This window comes from Amblyomma maculatum, chromosome 3, assembly GCF_055883805.1.
Source record: "Amblyomma maculatum isolate TAMU_Amacu chromosome 3, ASM5588380v1, whole genome shotgun sequence".
In the NCBI taxonomy this organism is placed as follows: Eukaryota; Metazoa; Arthropoda; class Arachnida; order Ixodida; family Ixodidae; genus Amblyomma; species Amblyomma maculatum.
The window spans coordinates 218556674-218574785 of record NC_139346.1 but is presented as its reverse complement, the minus strand read 5'-3'; the positions used below and the strand labels follow the sequence as shown (position 1 = coordinate 218574785).

At 45.6% G+C, this 18112-nt stretch overlaps 1 protein-coding gene across 1 annotated transcript in view; it reads left to right on the top strand.

Moving 5' to 3' along the window:
• The window catches only part of LOC146197729 (BICD family-like cargo adapter 2), a 112357-nt gene extending 95882 nt beyond the window's left edge, over positions 1-16475 (top strand). Inside the window, exon 3 of the mRNA XM_084597231.1 lies at positions 16363-16475. Coding sequence (XP_084453357.1) covers positions 16363-16475 — 113 coding nt within the window. The remainder of the gene's footprint in view (positions 1-16362) is intronic.
• Positions 16476-18112: the final 1637 nt, after the last annotated feature.

Below are 18112 nucleotides of genomic sequence, written 5' to 3'. Positions count from 1 at the left end.
TGGAGCCTTTATATTAAAATAACACTGTCGCTCAGCAAACGTTCGACAAGCATATGACATGTATTGCGGCATGGTATCTACTTTTGTTCATTTTAATCTGAATGTTTTCCCAAGCCTGTACAAGAAGATGAACAAAAAAAAAAATGAATGAGCATGATCACATCGAAGCTTCTTCAAGGCAAACATAACAGCAACAATGGCACAACCATCTTTCAGCGCTAGATGAGAAACCATCGAGGTAAAACCGAAGACGAAAATAATTTTATAAAAATGTAATGTAAGTTGCACAATGCTTACATGACATAAAGTATTAGTATAACGTCAGAGTAAACGCTTTTAAGTTTTGTTATCAATTTTGCTATAAATTATAGACCAGCAAATGTTTTATGTTGTATTATAAACATTATTTTAATTTTGCAAATAAACGTTGGTTTAATGAAATGTTTACATGATATCATGATTATTTCATGAAAAAACATGAAATCTATAATTCTTAGCAATATTTTCTTTCTTTTTCTAGTATGTTTTTGAACTATATAGTTCCAACTATCTGTGCAGTAATGCCTGCCTTAGAGAGCCATCGCTGTCCCATTATTTTGGTAGAATGCTTTGCTTATTACACATTCGCCACTGTTACTCAAGGGTTTTCTCTGTGCTATTTATTCAGAGGTGACTATAGGAGTTGTATGTCGCGCTGTATTGCGCGCCTAGGCACCTAGTGTCGACACCGACGAAATCATTTCAGCTCTGCCGCAATCAGTAACCGAGGAACTGAAAGAAGTGATGGTATCTCCTGTCATCCCATTACCCACTGTCACGTATTCTGGTTTAGCTTACGTCGCTGGATACATTGTGAAGTTAATCAGTGACTTCGGGTGTGACGCTTGTGCTATCCTTCTTGAAACCAGCGAAAGAAGCAGCCCCATGTACACTATATTCTGCGAGGACAAGATTCTAGCGGACTGCATATTATCCAAAACCAGAGTTTGTAGCCCTCTTGGACAAGGTTGTTTTTTTTTTTTTTTTGAAAAAGCTGTCGTGCACCTACCACACAGAAATGTCCTTGAAGTCCTTCAAATCTTAATCCAGCCATCACTTGAGAACTCACCTTTGCTGAGTTGCCCGGAAGGCATTGACAATAGCCATGCTATAAGGTCCGCTTCTTTAATATGTGAGAAATTTCTCAGAATCCTTCTTGTCAATTATGCTAAGAAAGTGACAGACAGGAACGAAAGGCCAGCTCCTTATGTGCACAAACCATCCAGAAAGATTTTGAGACATTAATTTTCTAGCCGCATGTACCGTTTTGATGAATGAGTGCAATGTGTTAACTTTGAAGGACATTTTTTTTCATTTCTTGCTGCTCTTTTCAATTATGCATATCTGTTTATGCCCATTTCCTTGATTAAATGTTTTTTTTTTATCACTGTATTAAACTGACTACGACTGTCTACGTGTGCGTCAGTCGCGAGACTACGTATACATCTGCTGTCTTTCAACCTACTGATTTGTTTTAAACGAAGCTAGAACAGCCCACATCACTAGACAACTGAAATTTTACTGTATGCGTAAATTTTTGTTCCTTACTCTGAATCTGAGACGTGCTATGAATTTTCGTCAGTGCCTCTTTTGCTCTAAACGAAAACGGCAGCGGTTGACAGAATATCCACCGAACAGTTTGTCATGCACTAGCGTCAGGTCGCGCTGTACCTGCTTACAGCTTTCAAAGGCACACTGCATAAAATGGTACATATAGTTTTGTGAAAAATTTAGGGGCAAAAAGTGTTGATGTAAGTGCACCCGAAACTTCATTCGACCGTGCGCGACAACACTGATGAAGGCGCGCGCGCTCTCGCGCGCACGCGCATTATTGACTATTTTATTGCTCATACACGATAAATCAGACGCTGATTACGGCTTCTTCCTATAAGCCATAAGGGGTGAAATATCAGGACCTGCCGGTTGCAACCGATGCGGGCGGAGCGAAGAGCGAGCGCGCGTTTCCCTTGCGCGTGAACGGCTGTAGCGGAGGAGCAGCAGTGGGGCGGTGGCGACCCCACCGAGGCGCGGCGGGCGGTGGAAACAGACCCCATTGGAGAGGCCGTAAGTGAAGAGATAAACGCGCTCTCCCTCGAGACCGGCCGTGCCTGCACATACGCCCTCTTCCCAAGCATCGCAGGGTGGCGCTGCGGGCGCCAGTGAACCAAGTTGTTTTACAGTGAACAGTGCCCTCTCCGGCCGACGCCATGTAATCGGTCGGTAGACTTTCGTGCTTTCGTGTCTTTGCAGCCTCTGCACGCGGGAGTAACTCGCTTTGCGCGCACTCGCGTTGTTGAAAGCTGCTTGCGCTCGCGCGCGCCGTGAACGCAGTCTACTCGCTTTGCGCGCGCTTGCATTTCCGTGCTGAAAGAAAGCTGTCTTGCGCGCGCGCGCGCTTCTGCTTCAACTTTTCAAACTCGCGCTTGGACGAAGTGGTGTTTGAAGCGAGTGTGCAGCAATGTACACGCTTCGATGTGGTTTAAGAAAATAGCCGACAGCGGTGGCTATTTTCACAGCACAAATGTCAAAAGGGGAGAGCTGTTAGTCAGCCATGTGCATTCTGTTGAGCAGATTATAGAAGATAACCTGTTATCGTGAAGGCTAAGTGTGTGTCGTAGGTCAGCGACCACATCGCGTATGACGTGGGATTTGAGGCAAGTATTTAACTTTTATTATACCCATTTCATCAAGGCCCAGATTGTAAGGCGCAGCGCAGTTTGCTTTAATTTCTGAAGAGTTTGCACATGTAATCTAGTTGGTGCCTATGAACTTAATAAAAGATACGTGGGTTCGTTCGCATCTTAGGCGCGCTTTTCGGTATATGCCGATATGTTAATTTTGATGCCGATTGTCGTGCAATTGCACACTCAGAACATTTTATACGTAGCTTCCACCTGAATAGAATATGCATTCACATGTATACAAAGAAACAACCCTTCTGCTGCAACCGAAATATTTTCGCGTTTTAATTTTCGTGAATCACATTCAGCTCCTAATAACTGGTCCCGCAATTGATCGAGTAATTTCAATTCCACATAGTAAATGAGACAGTTCTGGACAATATCTAGAAAAACAAATTTTCGCTGTGTGGTTATTACTTCATTGTTCCTATAGCTTTTATATTGGTATATAACTGTTTTATTTAATCACTCGCCCCGCCGCGGTGGCTCACGCGTTAGGGACTGTTGGTCATGGCGACGCGGGTTTGATCCCGGCCGCCGCTCGCTGGAGGCGAACTGCAAGGAGGTCTTTAGAAATATACGTTCCCGTTAAATAACCACGGAAGGGGGGGGGGGGGGGGGGTGAAATTTTTACAGGTCTCCAATACAGCGCCCCTCGTAGCCTTGTCGCGCTGAGGTGTACGTTAAACACTACAAAACTAAACGAACATGTTCACTCAATTGTATCCTTGCTTACAGGTCATTTTATATATCCTGCCTTGGAGCTTCAGTGTCTGCTTTCTAAAGAAGAAACAATTTGCGTCTGAGCATGAATTGCGAGGCAGTATATCCTTGTTCTTTTTTGTTAGTTTTGCTCCTTATGTCGTGGGTTCGAAATGAACCAGAGTCTCTGTTATGTGACATTTTTCTTTGCAGCTAGCATGGACATGCCCTGAAAAGCGCCAGCTTGCGATTTCCCGTGCTAAGTGCACCTGCTAGGCAGGAATTCAGGGGCGCTGCAAGCATGTTGCTGCTATGTGATGTTTCATAAACGGCCACGAAGATGAGTCCTGCACAAGCCACGCGCAACAATGGGGCGAACCCAGCGGCAAAAATCCGAAGCCCTCTTTAGAGAGCATCTGAGCCTTAATGAAATGGGTATAATAAAAATGAAATACTTGCCTCAAATCCCACGTCGTACACGATGTGGTCGCTGGCCTGCGACACACACTTAGCCTTCACGATAACAGCGTTGTCTTCTACAATTTGCTCAACAGAATGCACATGGCTGACTAACAGCTCTCCCTTTTTGACGTTCGCGCTGCGAAAATAGCCACCGCTGTCGGCTATTTTCTGATAACCCTATCGAAGCATGTACATTGCTGCACACTCGCTTCAAACACCACTTCGTCCAAGCGCGAGTTTGAAAAGTAGAAGCAGGAGCGCGCGCGCAAGACAGCTTTCTTTCAGCACGGAAATCCAAGACTGCGGTCAGAGCGCGCGCGCGCGCAAGCAGCTTTCAACAACGCGAGCGACAAAGAACGCGAGCTGCTTCCGCGTGCAGAAGCCGCAAAGACACGAAAGTCTACAGGCGAGCTGTTGCGACAACCAGCAACACAACAATACACTTCCCCACATTTCGAGCGTCGCGGAACCACTCCAGCCATGTTTTAAACTCAGCTATGACACCTGTTTGCATGCCTGCGAAGCCACGGCGGCGGGTCGGCGCGAGCAGAGGTAACGCGAGCGACGCGAGCAGCACACGAAGCCGCCAGAACACGTTCGGTCAAGCGCCTCATCAGCGCCGCGCCCAACCAATGCTTCAAAATTTTGCCGCTTGCGGAGGAGCGCGCGCTGCAGTCGCGCAGCCAAACTTGAGGTTGGGGTCCCTTACCACAGTGGCAGGCGCCTTGCGCGGGCGAAGGCACTGGCCCGTCACTATGGGAACAAACACGGAATATTCTACGTGGATGCCTCCGGCCCTCACCATGGGTGGAGGGGGGGGGGGGGGGGTACACAGCCGCAGTCGTCCATAAAAAAAAACACGGTGAATGGCCTAACGTTCCGAGCTCAAGACATAACATATGCGGAAGAAGTTGTCATCGCGTTAGCCGCCGCAGAAAGGGCTCACGAGTCATCATCACCGACTCGAGAGGGGCCTGCAGAAATATTAAACAGGGGTACATTCCTCTCATTGCGCACCGCATCCTTCAAAACAGTGACTACCTCGGGGCCCCCGCGTCTCAAACGATTATATGGGCTCCAGCTCACATGGGCCTCGAGGGCAATGAAACGGTAAATGCCGCCGCCCGCGCGCTCACTCTGGGCAGCGTCTTCGGAACCTTATGATACGGATCTCGAACCCAATTCGGCTGTCACTTTTCAAGAAAGTATTGAATTATTTCAATTCGGCCATGAAATTTATCTTAAGCCTTGTAAGGGCCTTACAAAGGTGGAGGAGCGCACACTCCTCCGTCTTTACACCAAAATGCTGCTGTGCCCGGCAGTTTTAAAACACTTTAATCTTGCCTGTACAGGAAAATGCCCGCACTGTGCGGAGAAGTCTTCGGACATCGTCCACATGGTGTGGGCATGCCAGTCAACCCCGAACCTCGCCCCCAAACCCAACCACACACGGGAGGATTGGGAGGCAGCCCTTCTCGGCTGCTCCGACCTGGCAAGCCAGAAGGCCCTGGTCCACCGAGCCCGAGCCGCAGCGGTCGCCAATGGGCTCTTGTAATGAGGAGCCTACCTAGTGTTTGCGTGAGGCTGCCCCGGAACACACACACACACACACACACACACACACACACACACACACACACACACACACACACACACACACACACACACACACACACACACACACACACACACACACACACACACACACACACACACACACACACACACACACACACACACACACACACACACACACACACACACACACACACACACACACACACACACACACACACACACACACACACACACACACACACACACACACACACACACACACACACACACACACACACACACACACACACACACACACACACACACACACACACACACACACACACACACACACACACACACACACACACACACACACACACACACACACACACACACACACACACACACACACACACACACACACACACACACACACACACACACACACACACACAGGGGCATACAGTGAACAAAGCCCAAGCATGGCCAGCATAAAGCATCAAGTGGACAGACTGTACATGCATGAGACTGGTGAGTTGCATTGCCTTTTTACTGTTTCGTATGTTCATGTGCCCAAACTTGCGTAGTTTTATGTACAGCTTTCCTAGATCTCCACTTTGTGACGCTTACTTGTTTATATTGACTGGCAGCTCTCTCGGCGTTTGCTTCTGATATCTCCACGATGTATAGGGACCGGGCGCCCGTTGTATTGCGCCACCGTCGCCTCGGCGGAACAGCGCCGCCCGCGGCGGAGTGCCGAAGCAGCTGAGCGGCGCCATGGCCTCCGAGATCACCCTCGCGCGCGTGTTTCTCTCCGGCCGTTCCAATCGGCGCGCGCCTCAGCCAAATGTTTTAAGTTTGTCAGTTCCTCCAGGCGCCACCAGGCGGCAGTGCGCGCCTATGCGTCGTAAAGCCCCTCTATCTGGAAAGTAGCGAAACTCTCCTCCCTTCGTCTGCTTTCCTCCTCAATTCTCCTCTGATTTCACTCTCCCACCGGCGGGAGCGCTGCGCACGGCACGCTGAACCTGCCTGCGCTCGAGGGGCGCCACGGAAGGGTCAATGATAGTGAATGGCGGGGCTTTTTGTGCTGCCTTTTAAAGCGTTCTTGATTTGAAAATATTATGTTTGGTTTTAGCGGCACATATTGTTCGCAATAACAAAGAAGGAAGGAGAAGACATGCTCAAAACGGCAAGAAATGTTTGCACTCAGCATCGCGCTCGGGTACTCTGAAGCATCAAGAACGGGAAATAAACTGAGCAGGCAATTATGGTGTCATCTGTGTTGGGTGACAGATAGATGACCCTGAATGAGAGCCAATGGCCCCTTCAGAAATCTTCTGCATCTTTGCGCGTGAGCGGCAAACCGGCGAATTCTAACAGCGATCGCTTCTGGCTAACCTATAAGCAAAAGCGTCGATTGTTGTATGCTTTCATTTTCAAATCACATCTGTAAGAAAACGATGAAGCAGTGTTCCTACAGCTGCTAATCAGAGGCAGTGTAGGTGAAAAAAAGTGGCTTTTATTTCTTCGCAAAATCAATTGATCGGCAAAGTGACTCAGGCAAAATAGGGTCTTATTTTATTGTCACAATACTGGTTTGCTTTAAAGGTCGTAAGATGTGGCGCATACAAAATACACAGTTCCAAATACAGAAGAAATGTAGCGATAAACACTGTTGCGCATTGGAACCAAGTAGCATCTGATTTTACTGACACAGCACTGGTCGCTTTGAAAAGGGTCCTAAGACTGGCGCAGGCACATAATTGAAAACACACATTTTCAAATAAAAATAAATGCACAGAAAAACACTGTTAGACAATTGGAAGATGCTGAGAAACCTTAACGAAATGAAAAGAAAACGAAGTGCAAGCAAACAATTTTCGTAGAAACATTTTTCACACACGCTACAATCCAATTTTAATTTCGATGATTATAAGCTTCAGATATGCACGAGAATATCTTTAAAAAATGCAAGCAGTTACCAGAAATTTTGAACAATTTACAGATTCATTCAGGCGACAGGCAAAATATTAATTGTATGCATATTTTCAAACCACAACTTTCACAAATGTTTCAAATTAATAAAAGATGAAATTACGAATGCATACTGTCACCGAATTTAAGCTGCAGCGACCCGCATGCCTACGCTTTTGCTACCGCATTTACTACTAGTCACTGGAGATATTTTGGAGGCTTCATCTCGGACAAAAATCTGGATCCGTACTTTCACGAAAACACAATCTCTTTTACAACATCGTGGCAGGCTGGGAAGCAAGATACCAATGAAATGCTGTCTTTTATCCGGGCCTGCAGTTGTGCAGTGCTGATTGAATTTTGAGGAGACCCTCTCTGTTACTGCGGAATAAGTTCTCAGCAATTTTTACAGTTTCGATTACGGCTGGCGATGGGTTCGTCAGTGACATGTGAGACTGAAAAGTTCTTCAACTCAGTTAACTTTGCCGGTGCCGTGTTGGTAATCAGCGAAGCGCGGCAGTCGTTCTGTTCTACTATTCTATGTTCTGTTTCTGTTCTACTTGAACACTGAAACGCGCAGCAGCACGGCATCGCGTGCACGAAACTGCACGCGCGCAAGCCACAGGAACGGTACGGCGAGGCAGTTTAATGGCGGCAGCGAGAAAATAAAAAACAAGCAAAACAAGATTTTGCGCGCGTTGATGACGTATGGTGACGTGTTTGTCACGTCAGGGGGCCCGGCAGCCAACGACAAACCAGAAAACCCACCCTCACTCTCTCTTTGGAGATGGGAGCGTAGAGGGGCGAGGAGGAAAGCGCCGGGAGAGGGAAACGGCGGCAAAGATCTTACAATTTCGCTACTTTCCAGAGATAGAGGGGGTTTAATGCGTCGATGCATCGTCCAGCCCGCTCGCGGCGTATCTCCACTGGCGGTTCTCTCGTTTTTTTTTTTTTTTTTTTTTTTTTTGCGCGTGTACATTGACGAAATATTTGCTACGAGCGTGTCACGTAGCCTTTCATTTTTAGCTGGTTTTCCAGCAAAGACTGACCGCAAGGTGTGTCCGAAATGTTTCACAATTTAAGTGTTGTGTTTACTACCGAAGCGGAGTGTTGATGTTCTTGCTGCGTTCACATAATGCGTTCCGTTCTACTTAGAATTTACGCATTGTGCTCGTGCAGATAGTTTTCTTTGCTTGTGAAACAGTTACTCGTCAAGACTGCCTCGTGTAGGTGGTTGTCGTTGAGTGCCTAACGGTCACTCGTGAAGCCGGCATTCAATCAACGTTACGAGCGTATACGCTCGAGTGGTCAAAGGCACGCATATGTTTCTCAGCTGCAAGGTCTTGTTGCAGTTTGGTGAACTGATGAGACATTCGTTTTCCTCCCCATTTTTAATCCTAAGGCTTCTGCGCTTGCTTGCAAATATAACAAATTCCAGTGGAGCTTACATCGCTACATTCCATGTGTAGCGTATATGTCACTTATGTTGCTTACTTCGAGAGGTGCTCTCTTCTAGCTTTGTACAGCAAGAAAGGACCACGCCACTGAAACAACGAAGATAATCACAGAAAAGTTGCTTAGGACACAGCTTATCAACGCAGGAAAAGTAGTAATTGATCAAGCAGCTTACCGGAAAAAAATACTGCTGAGCAAGATAGGAGCAGCGTGTTTAGTCTTGCGAGTTTTATCTTTGCGAATGGAAAACTACGCAAGCAGTAATCATGTGGTGATTGTACTTTGTAAATAACGAAATGTTTGTGTATACTTCTTGATTGTGCTTGCCCATATTGTTTTTCTCTTTGTCCACCTCATGAGTTTTGTAAATAAAAAAACATGTCTTTTTTAAATTGCTCACAGTGTTTGCCTCGTAATTTTGTTCAGAAAGTGGCTGGTATCATTGCAACCAGCAGATGTCTAGTGCCAAAAATGTTCTGATAAGTTTCGCATATCATTGAAAGTAAATGAAAAATTGCTAACTAGTGTGGCAGGCGTGTATGATATAGTGCCATTCTATAGTCTAATCATAATTCGTTTCAATTAACCCAATTGCTCGGCTTGGCCCTCTGCGTGTATAGGCATAGCATTAAAAATAAAAGCACTGCACCCAGTCTGTAGCATATGCAAACAAGTGAAAACAAGAAATAAGCTGAAATTCGTGCGATAATTGCGCACATTTATGCTCTGGCGGGCCGCGTAGTTTAAAAACGCGGTAATAGCTTCTCCTCACTTTCAATCGTATAAGCTGATCCATTTTTAACGGGATCACTTCCGAAAACCTCGCATATACTCATATGACGGCAGAGGTGCCTGAACGTGCCCCGATTACCCTTCACCTTTATCGAATTTTTTTTTTTATTACGCAAGCTTGCCATAAGGCATATTATAAAAACCCATGTAAATTTTTTGAAGTAAGGACACTATCGAACTTGCGTGCTTACGATCTTCCAGGGCTGCTTTAAAACCGTGCGAGAAAAAAAAAATAGCTATCGTGAGATGCATAGTAAGCAATAATCATGTTGCTGTGGCGGAACCATTTAGAAAATTGCATTTGTGCGATGGATGTTTATATAAGTCGCCGCACTCGCAAATACTGTATTTAGCGAGTTAATGAACTCGCAAATGTACGGCGACAAAAGAAAAAAAAAAAAAACAGAACCGCAGCAGAGAGCGCCAAAGCACGCATGCATGCTTCGGGCAGGCATGCAGCTTCGGGTAGTCGCTGCCTAACTTTGTGCATGTGGGCCTTATATTATTAGTACTTGAACGATAGCGAAATTATTGGCTGCCGTCTTGCTCGTGGAATTTTAAAGCTGGCAGCTCGACTGTGGTACGAGCGCAAGCTGAGGAAACTCGTGTTTTATAGTTTGCGCCAAGCTGCGGCAGAACATTTGGTTGGATGGATGGAATATAGGAGCGTCCCCTTTGAAACGGGGTGGTAGCAGTAGCTATCATGCTCATTTTTCTCCATATATCTTAATTATTGATTTAGAATGGTTAACTAAACCATCATTCTATTTATTAAATTTTGCTCCTACATTACTAACATTATGTCACTTCTCTGCTTTTAAGCCACCAATCTTCCAGCCGTTTTTTGCTAGTTTCCACCGCCGGTTTATTCACCCGGCCACTGTTATCTCTAAACCCCAGAGCTTCAGGAACAGTGATTGCGCCTGCATCAACTTCCGGATGGATACCATTGCATTCGAGTATAATATGGTCAATTGTTTCACTGGAGTTTCCACATACAGCACATGCGTCATCTCCATTGTTAAACTTCTTTTTGTAGCTGCGTGTTCCAAGGCACCCTGATCTAGCTTCAAAAAGTAGGGCACTGCCTCTTGAGTTATCAAAGAAATCTACCTTCCTGATCTGCATTTTCCACTTTCGGTATAATTCCACACCACATTGATGCATAGGTGGCGAGCGCCGCGGCGCGGCGAAAGACGCTACCACGCCCCTTTTCCAACTTACGCTCTCTCTGGCCGATTGGAACGGCCGGAGAGAAACGTACGCGCGGAGGTGATCTCGGAAGCCATGGCGGCGCAGTCGTTTCCGTTCTGCGAGGCGTACTCGAGCATGTCCCTACCCGTCGTAGTGCGGCTTTGAGCTACTTTGAATAATCGCAAGGAGTATTTTTCTACCAGAAAATCTTTGCAAAAGGAAAAGGCAGTTCTCTGCAGGGCGTGCGTGTTTTTTTTTCTTTTTTTTTGTGCGTGTGTGTGAAAGCGCTCTGCGCATGTTACTTCTCTTATAACTCGAATACTCCGAGCGAGCGATTTCAGCATGCGCTAGAAACGCCTTCGTTAGGTGCTTGAGAAGACGACTTCGGAGACGGAATCTGCGCGCTTATCTTATTTGTGTTCATGTCGAAACCCGACTGAGGATCAAATACCGCCGAGCCGTGTAGCCAAGGGGCCGTAGTAGTGGTAGTTGTAATGGTCAGCGTTCATGTTAAATGAAAAAGATGCTGCACCTGTCTTTTTTGGTAATCCCAGTAAAAAAAAAAAAAAAAAAAAAAAATCAATGGGTTCAATTGGGACGACCAGTCAGACTAAATTGGTTCTGCCAATCCCAAATGGTTTGTCCAATGGGTACTGTCCAACCCAACTGGTTTCTTCACTCCCAATTGGGAAGCTGAATAGGTTTCTTCAATCTCAATTGGGGTGCCCAGTTGGTTTCTTCACTCCCAATTGGGACGCCCAATTGGTTTCGTGACTCCCGTTCTTGTTTTGTTGCGTTTTGTCCGCTGCTGTATTGCACTGTAAGCGGGGTGCTAGCCTTTGTCAAGCCATCGCAGGCTTTTTGCTAGCACCCTGCAGCATCACGAGTGCTGTGTAATCAGTGTTGATGCTAAATAAAATTATTTGTATTTGTAATTGGGCGTCCCAATTGGGAGTGAAGAAACCAATGTGGCATCCGAATAAACCCATTGGGCTAATGGGAAGCCCAATGGGTTACTTCAATCCTAATTGGGATTCCTTTGCTCCCAATTGGGACGCCCATTCGAAATTAATTGGGCTTCCAACTGGGCTTCCCATTGGTTCTAATTGCTCTTAAGCAAACATTCCCAATTGGGAAAGTCAAGTCAGTGATATCCTTGACTGAGATGTGCACAGATATACATACCTCTATAAAGAGACAACATTGAAAAATTTAAGTTCTTATAAAAAGTATGTGCCGCCTAATCTTATTAATTGATTATATCATGCCCACTGTAAGTGCTGGCGTAATTAAATAAGTTCTCTGAATAACAGAGATGTGTCACTGGACCCAGCAGCACTGTTCAAAGAATGGAGTATATAAGTCTGCAAAGTATCCTGTGGATATATACATTGAATCTGTGTTAGTTCCTTGTGTGTGATGCATGCTTGTCTCTTATGATTTCTGTAAAAACTTCTAATTTCATTTCACTTGTATAGAAGTCGGCTCCCCTATAACTTCTGGACAGAAAACATTGAAATTGCACCTCCATTCTTTTTTTTTTTTCAGCTGTGCGAGTTCAAACTATTTGGGCTCAGTGGGTATGAACCATTTGGTCTTCATGGATGACCAAGTATTTCCAATTGGGAGCACCAATTCATATCAAATGATTAGGCCCAATGGGTGGCGAAAACACAATTGGTTTTTGACCAATTCATTTCAATTGGGAAATTCCCATTGGACCCATTGAATCTTTTTGACTGGGATAGGCTCGAACTATTAAGAATAGAGTAATAGCAGATGACATTCCCCCTTCAACCTTCCAACGACAGCTGGAAAGGGAGAAAAATAAACAAGCAAGACAAAAGTAGGATCCTATTTATGGTAGGAAAAGCAAACAAACATACTTCCAGGACTTCCTGAAAAATTACGCTACAATAGGTCACTGAACCCGGTCTTAGACTATCAAACTTAATCCTAATATAAGCGAAATGATTACTACCACCTCAGCATCATTTTTACATATACGACAATGCTCTTGTTGAACACGTCTGAGCTGCTGCAGGTAATTGACTTAGAAAATGATATGCTATAAATACGTTTCTATCGACATGCTGCGGAGGTCGCGAAAAGAAAAAAAGAAATCCCCTGCTATGAGCGGCCCTATTTTTTAGCACACCTGCTAGGAAAGAGGGGTCTTGTAGCTTTTGCTTATTTAGGCGTTCTCCCAGCGCAGGAAGTTCAGTGCGATTGACCGCAGCTGCCTTGAGCATTTGAAGGCAGCAGTCCAATACTGCCAAACTGTTAAATACAATAAAAAAAAAAATCAGACAGTGTGATGTGTTGTAATATAAGCCACCGACAACTAAGAAGGCGTTCTATTGTTAAAGGAATCCCTCAGATGGCTCGTTCGCTTAGGTGTTCTACTTTCTCAGCGTACCACGAACTTTCGGGGCCGATACCTGACCGCGATACCTGATGAGTGTGAGGGGATACGACCATATAGGTAGTTTTCTATTTGCACATCAAGGATTCCGGATAACTGAAAGGCATTCCTTTTACATACCTTGTCACTGCAGCTTGTCGGACTGCCGCTTGTTTACAGCATTGGCCATATCAGAAATTTCTGAGAGGTAAAACGGTCTTGTCTTACTGCACCATAATCAGGAAATCTCGTGTTCACTAAAACGCTAATGAAAAACATTGTATTTAGGCGGGCCAGTAAATGGGCATTGCTGAGAAAAAATGCAAACCTGTGTCAAGTACAACGTGAATGCGAAGTAAAAAAAAAAATATTTGCTACTTGAGAAGAAATATCTGCGGAACCTATTAACACTCTAAACGGCAAAAAAAGAAAAAAAAAAGCTACGCTCATGCTCATTTCCAACGATTAAATGTATTTCTTTTCTCGTTCGCCTTTTGTATGAAGCCGATAGCAGATTTTGCGATCATGCGGTATTGAATGAGTTCTGAAATAAGTGATTTTATAAGGCGAGACGGACATGCCACAAACAAATGTTAACAAATTTTAAGAGGTTGACAAACGAAGAGAGGAGAAAGGACAAGATCATGGTAATAGGAATTGTTCATGTCTGCTATCTGCTCTTTCTGTTAAGAGAAAAAAGCATTCTCTATAAATATGTCAGCGAAAGTAGCTGCACAAATATTGTCTCTGCCCATCACTGAAGATCGTAACGCGGCCTGGAAGACGATGGTGGCTGACTTTTCCTTTTCCGCGCTGTAGTCCTCTTGTACGCAGGCGGGGAAATGCTAGCGTTCCAACTTTTCCAATTGTCAATAAGTGACTAGAGATGAAGGAGTGCGACTTCGTCTCTGAGACTCTCGTGCTGTCACTCCTGGGGAATGAAATATTTTAAAAAATCCGGCACTTTCCACTACCACACAGTAACCAAATTCGTAGATGCGTGCCTCTGTCTTTCAAAGAACAGTTCTTAGGTCACCCGTCACTCATGCTTGTGTGGAAATCCGTAGAAATGAATCAATTTAAAAGCGTTCGACGAGTTCGCGTAGCTGCCAGTGCATGCCAACAACGCACCACGTTTCGCCAGCCTTGTTTGGCCAGACTTCGTTTTACCGGACATATTCACACAACTAGCCAAACGTTCTGCTCTCCTGAGGATATATTCACGCACAACATCATCTAAACATTCGGATTTCCAATTTCCACACAAACCATGACAAACAGCGCGCTCCAATGCGCAGGCAATGAACCGGCTGGGGCCGGCGTATGCCAGCAATAAGCGCTGCGCCGAGGGGCGGCGCCACCCGTTCAGCTGTCTGGTCCCTAGCCTTGGGTAATTTTTAGCTTACTGAAATCATGCCAAACCTGGAAACACTTTCAGCATATTAAATTCATTTTAATCTTTAGCATAACACAACTGAAATCTGTGGGTTCACACTGATTGTATGCATTTGGAGCTGACACCAGTTATTCTACCAGCAGATGCACAGAGGGTGCTTTTTAAACAAATAGGTAAATAACTGTACATAAAACTGTACATAACTGTATACTTAAAAGCCCGCTAACTCGAACGCTAGTTGGTCCCTTTGTATTGGGGCAGTGGTGAGTGACATCTCGCTTAATAATGTGAAGTGATTATATATTGTTTTTCTATTTTTTGTACTCCCTCTCCCCTTCTAACTTATAATATCCTACCCGTTTCTCTCTCTGTCTTTTTCATTCAAGATTGTTTTTTATGTTGTAAGCTATATTAATTCTAGTTCTGTGCCGCTTCCTGTAACCTGTTCTTCATTCTACATTGTTTTTACATCACCAGTACTCTGGCTTTCTCATGCTCGTTCCTACCCCTGAGGTGTTGGTTTCGCTACACCTAAATCCCAAAACACGAAGGCTCACTCTTTCCTTCTTAGCATGTGGGAGTAAAGCTTTACATTCTGCTAGAATACGTTCAATGTTTTGTACGCTGATGCTGCATAACGCACAAATATCATCTCCTTGTTCATTCTTCTATATTGCATGCTTCGACAGCAACTTGATCAAGCCTCAAAAAGAAGGGAGCTGCCTCTTGAATTATGATGCAATGTATTGTTACATACTGAGTACGTAACGGGGGTGTTTATTTGTTGCCCAGGCACTGCGAGTCCCTAGGGCACTGCAGCTCCTGTTTCTTCTCTTTTCTCTAGCTTTTTCTTCCTTCTCATGAGTCCCGAAGCACCTGATACTTCCCCGTAAGCAGCTTCTGGGCTAAACCGCGCTTGCGCAGCTGCGTACACAGCAACGCTAAATCACCGGGGACATAACAAACACATGGGCGTCAGTTGTCGTAATGCTTCTTCGAACGTTCCTGTGAATCCAGTATGCGTAGGTGGGCAATGCGGCGTGCTTCTTCGGCTCGACATAGAGTGGCGGCGATAGAAGGTTCGTTGTGGCGGGAGAAAGGAAGGATGGTGTTGAGACAGCTGTGGGGAACTCGAGCATAAAGGAGGTAAAATCGTCTGTAGTCAGTCGTCTCATGCTGAGTAGTATTATAGGGACCTTGCGCTGGATGATGATGATGATGATGATGATGGTTATGTGGCTATCCCTTTGCATCGGGGGGCGGGGGGGGCACGATGTGCACCCTAGCCGTTTACATGCCACAAGTCATAGAACGCACACACACACACACACACACACACACACACACACACACACACACACACACACACACACACACACACACACACACACACACACACACACACACACACACACACACACACACACACACACACACACACACACACACACACACACACACACACACACACACACACACACACACACACACACACACACACACACACACACACACACACACACACACACACACACACACACACACACACACACACACACACACACACACACACACACACACACGCACAGACCAAGCCCAGCACTTTCAGTAGGGTGGTGCCCTCCGGGTGTCGCTCTGCCAGTTGCGGGCAGTGGAGGACTAGGTGCTCCATGTTTTCCTGCTCCTCACCGCACGTTTGGCAGCGTCCCGCCTGAACCACTGGAGACTTGTCGAATCTCTGCCGGTACAGTACAACAGTGCGCAGCGCGCCAGCACGCGCCTCGAGAAGAACCAGGAGGGTGGCGCCGCCTCGTGACAACCAAGAAAAGCCTGCCTGGGTAGTACAACTATATTCTAGTACACTAGCCAAATGAAGCTGGGCAGAGGCTAGTAGAGTTTTATCAAGAAAACAACCTGACCATAGCGAATACTCATTTTCAACAGCGCAAGAGGCGCCCGTACACATGGAATTCACCGGACGGTCTGTACAGGAATGAGATCGATTATATTCTTTCCCGGCAGAGATGGAGAAGCGCTATACAAGCAGTAAAAACAAGGGCTGGGGCCGATTGTGGCACCAATCATCAGCTTCTTGTTGCCAAATTTAAGCTTCGATTGAGGAAAACGCAGAAAACTAGAAGGCCTTTCAGGTATGATCTGGATCAAATTCCATCAGAATAGGCTGTGGAAGTGAGGAATCGATTCCAAGAATTAGACCCAGAAGAATTAGCCTGAAGAGATGTGGACTGATGTTCGTGATATAATACAAGAAGTTGCTACTAAGGTAGTTCCAAAGCAAAAGAAATGCAAGAAAGCAAACTGGTTATCTGAAGAGGCTTTGCAAATAGCTGAGGAAAGGAGGATGGCAAAAGTTATGGGGGAAAGAGAAAGATACAAGGTTCTCAATGCGGATTTTCAGAAAATAGCAAGGAGAGATAAGAATGCCTTCCTGAACATACAGTGCCAAGCAGTTGAGGACAACAGCCAATTAAGGAACACAGGAGCTCGGTATAAGACAAAGGTATCAAAGGAAGCTTCTGTGCTAAGCTAGGCGTGATAAAGGATAAACGAGGCAAGAACCTCACTGAAGCCTCAGATATAAAGAAGAGGTGGCAGGAATACACAGAAGAACTGTACAAGAAGGACCCGGATGTGCAAACCCAATATAAGACGGTTGTGATTACTGATCTCGAGCAGGGCATCCTGAAGAGTGAAGTTGAATGGGCCTTAGCCAGCCTTGCTAAGAACAAAGGTAGCGGAATTGATGACAATCCAGCTGAGTTGCTTCAAAACCTCAACCATGACGCTACATTCTGTATACATTATGTCAGAAGATTTGGACAACCCTGCAGTGGCCACAGGATTGGAGGAGGTCAGTTTACATCCCCGTTCCATATGAAGGCAGTGCCAAAGATTGTTCCAACTACCGCACGATCGCGCTTATTTCGCATGCTAACAAGGTGATGTTGAAAATCCTCCAAGGTAGGCTGCAGCAGTATGTGGATCGGGAGCTTCCGGACGTTCAAGCTGGGTTTCGCAAGGGCGGAGGAACTAGAGACCAGATTGCCAACATTCGCTGGATCATGGAAAAAGCAAGAGAGTTCCAGAAACCCATCTACTTCTGCTTTATTGATTAGGCGAAAGCGTTTGACTGCGTAGATGACAGCAGATTGTGGCAAGCTCTCCAAGAGATCGGAGTTCCAATTCACCTCATCTGTCTCCTCAGGAACCTGTATAGAGCAAGAGGCTACAGTCAGAACTGGGCATGGTCTTACTGACTGGTTTCCTATTGAGAAAGGAGTGAAACAAGGCTGCATACCGTCGCCCTGCCTATTTAACCTATATGCAGAGTGCATCATGAGGAAGGCCGGTCTGGACGAGTCTTCAGCTGGAGTGAAGATTGCTGGAAAACATATCAACAACCTTAGATATGCGGGTGATACCACTTTAATG